We start from the raw sequence: 9,165 nt of genomic DNA, 5'->3' as shown, positions 1-9,165 counted from the left end.
GCGAGACATAGGCGAGGGTACGTGGGGGCTGGCCGAGATTGGCGGTCGTGGCCAGCGTGGGATCCGCGGCGGGGGCGAGATCCGGAGCGGGGGCGGCGGGGGGACGGTGCCTGTGCGGTCGTGGGGGGAGGGGCACGGCGGGGACTGGCGGGCTGCTTCCATGCGCGCGCGTGGGAGGGTGCGGGGGCAGGCGGGGGCAACCAGGGTGTGGACGCTGACGCTACTATCTTAATAGAGTAGTAATGATTTTTAGTTTGGATAATTGCATTCAGGCATTCACAATATATGCTATAATTCAGCACTACATGATAATTGTGATATATTATTAATTTATTTGTTGTTTCCAACTAATTTTATGCTTCAATGGTTTTTTGTTTCTGCTGATTACATTTTCGTCTTATTTTTGTCTTCTAGATAATATATATTATCTAATTGTATGTTTCTTTGGAATATAAGGTAGTTCCTCAGATTATCCTACGGATATTCATCACAAGGACCACCTTCATGTGGAGATTTGCTTGCTGTTTAACAGTCCAGTTTTCAGCAATGAAGCACTTTGTGTGTTCAGAAGCATTACCAAAATTTTCAGAAATAAACTCTAATAAAAGATAGGAACTTAAAACAGAAATAGTCATACCATGTAGCACAATTTCAGTTAGTTTAACAGACCCTTTTAGTTACAGATATATGTTTAAAATGAACACCTTGATTCCGCTTTGTTTTAAAGAACTAAAAGCAAATGAACACCCTACACTTGAACATAGTATATGTTTCTAAACACTAATTGAAAGCATGACTGCCTGAATTTAAAACAGAATATTTTGTTATCATCACTCATAATCCAATAACCTATGGGCCCTTTCTATTTATGTAGGAACCAAAAAACAACAATGCATCAGTTCAAAGAATGATGAAAACTGAGCTGTAAGAAAAACAAAAACAGAATAGATAGCATTCAGAGCAACTGAGTATTCGGACAGTCTGTTCCGTTGCGCAAAAAACAAAAAAACAATGGCTGTTTGTTCCTTTACTCAATGACATCTATCCTAAAATCACTCAACAGTCAATATAAACAGAAGAGGCACGCCCAAACTAAATTCTTTTGAGTGATTTGCTTGTTGTTTAACAGTCCAGTTTTCAGAAACGAAGCGCTTTGTGTGTTCAGAAGCATTACCAATATTTTCAGAAATGAACTCTAATAAAAGATAGGAACTTAAAACAGAAATAGTCATACCACGTAGCACAATTTCAGTTAGTTTAACAGACCCTTTTAGTTTACAGAACAGGTAATGAAAAAGCATGATCATGACTCATGTTTCTTAATTCATGAAATCAGTTTATAAGCTATTTGCTTTGTTTGTTAATATTTTTATGGTCCATACAACTACCACATGCGTTATCCATCTCAACCATCTTATCCGGATTAAGTCCAAGGCTAATGCAGTTATACTGCAATACAACACCTAGTTGTCAGTCTACAAACAAAATGCAAGGCAAATCACTCTGGACTGCAACGCCCAAACAGAAGATAGAGTTCATTTCTGAAATTTTGGGTAATTCTTCTGAACACACAAAGCGCTTTATTTCTGAAAACTGGACTCTTAAATAGGAAGCAAATCACTCAAATTATCTTAGTAAAAGACAACATTTACTCAATGACATGCTATACTAAATTGCTATCCTAAAATCACTCAACAGTCATTATAAACAGAAGAGGCACGCCCAAACTAAATTCTTTTGAGTGATTTGCTTGCTGTTTAACAGTCCAGTTTCTTTTGAGTGAATTCTTTTGAGTGATTTTAGCATGTGTAAATTTAGCCAAGTAACTTATGAGGCTACAATATTTGCGCCTGTCATTGTAGTGCCTTCCTGAGAGATTTTGGAGTTACATAGTTAGAGTCGGCATAATTGGACTCAAAAAACCACAGAGATATGTCTTCTTGCCATCTAGCAACTATAGCCAATTGTGGTGCAGTGAAAAAAAACTCATTTATGTTGATAGGATCACAATTTTGCCGGCCAATATAAAGAGGGAGATTTTGTTTACTCTATTAGGTTTGTGGCATATTACGTCATGGTTTTCATCATGAGTCAAGCAAGGAGGCTGCAAAAGAATTGGTGGAGCAGCAGCTCATTCTAAACAGTCTATTGTGGAAAGGAAAAGATCTAGTTAAGAGTGCTTTAGACTGAAGTGAGCCTCAAATAGATTCACTAAATGGTAAATTGTTAGTGAAATTTCCCTTGCCTCAAATAGCCTCAAATAGAACCAGGTCAGAAATGATAAGCAGTATAGATAAGAAGACGGGGGCAAGAATCGTACCATGTCTGGCCTAAGGAAGTCAGTCTTACCGAGCACGATGATGGATCCAGACTTGTAGAGCGCGCAACGGAGGGGCCCGCGTCCTGGTCGACAGCGTCGTAGAGGTGCAGGATGTCGGCGTCATCGTCATCTGCTCTAAGAGATTCCACCAGACCAGCTTCAACGTGGCTGTAGTTGTGGGCTCACCGTTAGTCGCGACAAAACTCACCATAACCTCCTCCTATAGCACTCCCTTGCCGATGAGCGGTACAAGAGGCATTGGAAGCTGGTTCACTGAATGCATCTGATGTTAGTAGACAACAAGAATATAACCTATTATGCCTTAACAAATTTCCTCTTTGAAGCCTCATGCTCTCGGTCTCACTACACTGCTAATAAAAACTGAGCCAGGTACTAAACATTCATGATTTCTAATCAAACTCACCGGGACCGGGAGTAGATCTTTGCACTACATAACTACTGGCCTGGTTCTTGTTCGTTGAATCGTTGTCGCTGGGGAAGTCTAGTTTGACTTATGACCATTCCAAATATTACTGAAAGTGTTAAGATAAAAAAATCAGAGAACTGGATAGAGAAATTGAAGGCAAGAAATGTACATCACTGCATATAGAATGTCACATTAGGATTCAATAAAGTCAAACTTCATAAAGTCTGACCAACAATTATCTGCAAAATATGTGCATGCTTTGTAGGTGAAATATGTATCGCTAGATTTACATCATGAACATCTTCTAAATACAGATTGTTTTTGTAACAATTGATGATTATTGTCAGATGGTCAAAGTACACTTCTAAGGACTTCTCCAAATTGTAAAGAACAGATACTTTATCTTCACTACAGATTGAGAAGCAATGGACCTGTATTGGTTATTGGTTATGCGTCATCTACGTCAAAGCGAAGGATGTCCTCAGAGTAGTGTCCTATCATTTTTTCAGAAGAATAGTCTATATGCAAAAGGGAACAAAAACTTCAATCATTAAATTAACTGTAACTGAATCATGAAAATGTATACATGTTCACATATTGCATGAAAAATGTATACATGTTCACATATTGCACGTTATGAAAAATGTATACATGTTCAATCATTAAATTTATGATGCCAAGAGTCTGTAAATTGCAATAATCTATAAGTATCTATATTACCAATCAAGGATTGTCAGTGCCATTTATTTTTATGAAGACAGATCAATGGACCATGATTTTGTGGCCAATATGCCATATATGTCCTCATGTCTGAGTATGTTACAATGTTGTACACATCAGCATGTAATGTAAGTAGGCCTGTTGTGTCCAGCATTGCTTTTGCAGTAAGAACAAAGTCAACAATGACAAATCAGCAGTATAAATATTTCACAAACTGACAAAAAACAACATACTGATCTAGTCCTCATCTTCATCAGAAATGAGTATAACAGGACCCTTGACCCTGCTATCACTATGTCCAATAAGTTCCTGAGAAGCCTTTGCAAAGAACTCTTCTGCAGCAACACGAACAGATTTCTTTTCTACTGAAGGTTCAGGCTTTCTCTTCTGCCCAGACCAACTCCGCCTTTCTCCTCTACTTATTTCATGCATGCTCCTCTTCTGATCTAAATAAAAGAATCTCATTTCCATGCCATAATAATCAAGAATCCGCATAAACTTAATGTCCAAGTATGTACCAGATGTCAGATGGGAAAGTGAGTGTCTAATGAACCTTGATGCTGCTTGTGTATTTAGTGTAGTAGAAGGGCGAAGTGGTGCTGCAATTCAGTTTAGGTAGTAATTGAGTACCAGCATTACATACCACAATATTTATATGGATTCCACTGAAAAAAGGGGAGAATCCAGATGCGATCAATCAACCGAGAAAATTCCGCCGAAAACAAGCAACCACGCGCGTCTCACCTTGGGCCTGGAAACTCTCGCGACTGGAGCGGTCGCCGTCGACGTCGCCGCCGCGTCGGTCGGCCCGCCTTCCAGATGGCGTGCGGCCGATGCTCCCCGCCGAAGACAACGACTCGGAAGCCGACCAGCTCAGCTGGTCCGCCTCCTCCTCGCGCTTAGAAAGTGAGCAGCAAGATTTGGAGCGATGCATGTGGAGGATGGAAGGGAGTAGCGAGATTTGGAGCGCGGATGGCGGGTGCGGTTCCTGTTGTTGCCGGTCCGACGGCGTGGCCAGGCGGCACAACCATCGTTCCAGAGGGGATCCATGGCCCAGCGAGGAGACAGCGTCGGTGGGAGCAAGGCACGGGCGGAGGCGCCAGGGAGCGGGACGCGGTATCCAGAGGTTGCAAGCACCGCTAGGGTTTCGTGGCCCAACGGGGAGGCGGTGATGGCGGGTCCAGCGAGGCGTGGGGACGGACTCCAACGTCTTGGGAAGGTCCAGAGCGAGGGGGAGGGTGCGCCTGACGGTGGAGGGAGGGAGCGGTTGCCAGCATGGGAGGAGAACTGCGAATGGGAGGGGGCAGAGGGAGCTAGGTTGCTTGCGTGGACGGGGAAGGGGCGGACGGGAGGCGATGCACGCAGGACGGCTGACGGACGACGCACGAAAAACAGAGATGTGGGATGGACGGTGGAGATTGAGAGACGGCAGAACGGCAGAACGTAAGGGAGGCAGACTACTCTTACCTTCTTAATAAGTAGTATAGATTTAATATTAGAAGTGCGGTACTTATCTAACAAACTTATACTGTGCGAAATCAGAAAACAGCTCGTAATTCATGAGGCAGGGTTAAACTTGCAGGTTCCTGGGCAATTTGGTTCTGCAACCAAAGTGCAAAGCTAGCTAAAGAGGCACTTTCTTTTGGACTGGCAGGAAAAGGAAGACATGAGTCTTTCTTTCCAACTAAAAAGATTCCCGCTTTTGATTCTGCTCTCACGAAAAAGCTACTTGTACCATATGGAGGATAAAGACCATGAACACCCAAAAGCATGCGCTTTACCGAGATAAAGTAAAGGCGAGAATCTTGTTTTGGATAGTTTTTTGGCCTTTTTGTGAAACTTTTATGCCACAAAACGCAAAGTGGCCATGGGAAAAGGCTTAGGAAGGTGCAGCGAGTGCTAGCTTTGTTCTGATTCTTAGTAACCAAGCCATGCATATGCCTCCTCTTACCGTTCTGCTAAGCTAATACATATTGAATCGTCTGCAAAGTAACTGCATGCAAGAGAAATGTTTGAAGGACCTCGTCGGTAAATTTATCTGCTCATGTAAATTAAATGAACATGTTACATTTCTTTTGGAATGTTTCTTTAGCTAGTTTGTAAAAAAATTCACTGAAATCTTGCAGACAACCAACCAAGGCATGGCGTATGTGTTGTGCTGAAACGTCGACCGGTACCGCGGCCCAAAAGGCACCAGCACCACAGGCATGCTAGCTATATATATACTACAAGGGCAAGTCTACTGGATGCCTAATAGTACGTGACAGCTCCTTCAGAAACATCGAAAACCACCGAACCAGTCACCACCACGCCTCGGCCTCGCGCAACATGCTGCCTCATGTCGAGATGCCGGTACCGGGCAGGGCGGCGGCCGCGTGCACCGGCGCGGCGGGCATCAAGCTGTTCGGCAAGGTCATCACCACGCCGCCGCACCACGCGGGCGCCGCGCCTCCGAGGCTGCAGCAGGCGGCAGCGGCGTCGGGGCGCGGGAGCGCCGACCTACTGGAGGAGGTGGCGCGGGCGCGCGCGGCGGCGGCCGAGGTGCGGCTGCCGTGCCCGCGCTGCCTGAGCCGGGACACCAAGTTCTGCTACTTCAACAACTACAACGTCAACCAGCCGCGCCACTTCTGCCGGGCCTGCCACCGCTACTGGACGGCCGGCGGCGCCATCCGCAACGTGCCCATCGGCTCCGGCCGCCGCAAGAACCGCCCGGTGCTGCTCCCACCGCCGGCGCCGCACGCTGTCACCGCCACCGATAACAGCCGCCGGTCGGGCGCGGGGTCTCCTCCGGTGTTCGGCTCTGTGTTCACCGCGCCCTACCAGCAGCTCGGCGCGCCCACCCAGTTCACCACGTCGCCGGCTTACGCCGCCACCGCCCCCCTGGGGACGACGGGGCAGTGCTTGTGGCTGGTGGCGACAGCAGATCATCGTTCTGTTGCATCGGGCCGCGCTTTTGATCTGATATGATGTGAAAAATAAATAAATGACGTGATTTAATTTGCTTGTCACCGGCGGTTTGAGTGTGGTGGTTACGGTAGGGTTTGACATTGTATTGTAACAATTTTTGAGTGCATGCATGCTCCGGTCCAGGCGCCTGTTCTAACATTTTCCCTTGACTTCGCATCAAACTTTTGTGAAGGTTGCTTAAGTCCGGTTTTGGGAACTTTTATAAACATACAAATAAAAAAGAACCGAGGTAGTAATTTATTAACTTCACTAATACATGGCTCTGGGTTGTAATGGGAGTGACGGGTGCTGCTGTTGTTATATAGAGTAGTACATTGGGAGTTGTTAAATTTTGATGTCGATTATGAATAACGCTGCGTTCTCAGACACCGACAAGCGTGCGTAGCTTTCGTGAAGATCATTTAAACCTTTTTTCATCAAACCTTTCCAATTAGGCAATTAGTTTCCAGTGGCACTACCGGAATCAGCTTCTTTGCCGTGTGTTCTAAACACACGGCAAAGGCTATTTTACACTCGGCAAAGCCTTTGCCGAGTGTAACACTCGGCAAAGAACGCTCGGCGAACTGTACATCGGCAACAGCTTCTTTGCCGAGTACTTTTTGTCGGGCACTCGGCAAAGACTTTGCCGAGTGCCATTTGGCACTCGGCAAAGAAAAGTCACCGTCACGGCGCCAAGTGACGGTGACGGATCCTTTACCGAGTGCCAAGGGCGACACTCGGCAAAGACTGGTCTAGTGGACCCCACAGCCAGTCTCTGTGCCGAGAGCCCTAGTAGGCACTCGGCAAAGGAGGTTTCTTTGCCGAGTGTCTGGTGGACTGGCACTCGGCAAAGAACCCTCCAGTGGGCCCCTTTGCCAGTCCCTTTGCCGAGTGCCTTGGCAACGGCACTCGGCAAAGACATCTTTGCCGGTTCCCAGGTTTCCTTCTTTGCCGAGTGCCATGGTCAGCACACGGCAAAGATGGCTTTACCGGTTCCCAGGTTTCCTTCTTTGCCGAGTGCCATGGTCATAGCACTCGGCAAAGCGACCTTTGCCGAGTGTTACACTCGGCAAAGTGACCAGGATGTCCCTTTTTTATTTGTTTTTGCTGTTCCATCCAAACAAACAAAAGATATATATCATTCACATCACATTATATATCATTCGCATCACAGAATCAACACATTTATCATCAACACCATATATATCACAAATATCACCACATAAATCAGGTTTCACAGCACATAAGTCTCATTAAGTATCTCACAAGACCAAGTATAACTAACATCACCAACACTCACAAATATAAGTTTGGATCATCACAAAACAGATATAAGTCTGGATCATCACTAACATCACCAAGTATCTCACAAGACCAAGTCTAGCCAAACATCACCAACACTCACAAGACCAAGTCTGGATCATCAACGAGGTGGGCATCTGGACTGGTTCGGCGAAGGGCTGGACGAAGCATGAGGGTTGTTCGACGCCGCCGATTGACGCTGCACAGAGAATAGATTGTATGTGTGAGAACATATGAATATATATCATGCAGTACTAAAATTTTGATACTCACAGGAGTAGTGAACTCAGCAGGGTCAGTTGCAGGGAACAACGGAGGTGGTGGAGCATGACCCTGTGCGGCGCCAAGGCTCTGCACGTACGCGAACAAATCCGACATCCTCTTCTCCAGCTCCTCACGTTGCCTCCTCTCATCATCTAGCTGAGTCTGTAATATTTCGCCCTAATGTTACGATAATGCAAAGAGAAGATATATAAAAATTAATGAACGATGAATAGATAAGGAATAACCTGGAGTTGCTGGATACGATGCTGTGAGGTGTCCTGCCGAGGTCGTATGGCTGGGCTCGCGCTCGTGCTCCTTGCTCGCACCTGAGAGAGAGTGGGAGTGGAGGACGAGTCGATTGCCCCGTCGGCAATCCAGTACCGCCCATGCCTCTTGCCTCCTCCGACCCTCATGAGGACATCTCCGTCGATGTCCTCGGTCCTCGGATCGTAATCTGGCCCATGGACCTCCTTGGCCATTGCGGTGTACTCACTGAGTCGGCTGTGGATGGCGGGGTTGGTGTACGCCTCGGGCCCGTCATCCGGGTTGTAGGTGACGTCGGACGTCGCCTTCCCCTTGTGGGCCATGGCATATGCCGAGAACGTGGAGCAAGGCGCGCCACCATGTGCCGCCGACTGCGAGAAAACCAACGATATGGTTAGAAATCATGTCTAATCGAAAGTTATATACCTAAATAAAAAAGAGCGCGTACCCATGCTTCCGCGTATTTGCCCAGGCTGCGGCTGCCTTGATGGTGGGAGGGACCTTGCATCAGCAAACGCCGTTCCCGGCTAGCGTTGTGCGCCTCGTCCCACTCAGCCGAGCACCACCTCTGCACCATCTTCTCCCAGCACTCAGGATGCGCGGCGCACCAATGAGGAATCATCTAAAAAAATATAAGTACACCGCATATCAGAAGATAAGAATAAGCATATTTAGTACCAATAATAAAGTTTTGTATTTACCTGCAAGTACTGGTCCGCAGTCAATGACATGGTTCGGGCGTCCTTCTTGGTCACCTTCTCCCCAAGGACGGAGCCGTGGTAACTGACGATGGCCTGGATGCGCGCCTCGTAGTGCATGTCCACGACGAGCTTCTTACAGCACGTCGTAGACACCACATCCGCCCTGGCCTCGTATCCAGCATCGCACCTGAAGAAATCCTACATACAAAGACGATGTATCC

General features: G+C 46.5%; 1 protein-coding gene and 1 long non-coding RNA gene across 2 annotated transcripts; one reads left to right on the top strand and one right to left on the bottom strand.

Moving 5' to 3' along the window:
• Window positions 1–300: 300 nt before the first annotated feature.
• LOC103635842 (uncharacterized) lies at window positions 301–4,132 on the bottom strand. Its single transcript, XR_002264531.3, has 3 exons — window positions 3,986–4,132; window positions 3,179–3,913; window positions 301–2,853 (listed from the first exon to the last, which is right to left on the bottom strand). It is a non-coding gene; the product is annotated as an uncharacterized lncRNA (long non-coding RNA).
• A 1,468-nt stretch (window positions 4,133–5,600) lies between these two features.
• On the top strand, window positions 5,601–6,583 carry LOC103635840 (cyclic dof factor 4). Its single transcript, XM_008658217.3, has one exon. The coding sequence runs from the start codon at window positions 5,796–5,798 to the stop codon at window positions 6,432–6,434; it is 639 nt and encodes a 212-aa protein (XP_008656439.1). The 5' UTR covers window positions 5,601–5,795; the 3' UTR covers window positions 6,435–6,583.
• The last annotated feature ends 2,582 nt before the right edge of the window (window positions 6,584–9,165 follow it).

This window comes from Zea mays, chromosome 8 (genome assembly GCF_902167145.1).
Source record: "Zea mays cultivar B73 chromosome 8, Zm-B73-REFERENCE-NAM-5.0, whole genome shotgun sequence".
NCBI classification, from domain to species: domain Eukaryota; kingdom Viridiplantae; phylum Streptophyta; class Magnoliopsida; order Poales; family Poaceae; genus Zea; species Zea mays.
The sequence above is the reverse complement of the archived record's forward strand: the minus strand, read 5'-3'. Positions and strand labels throughout refer to the sequence as shown.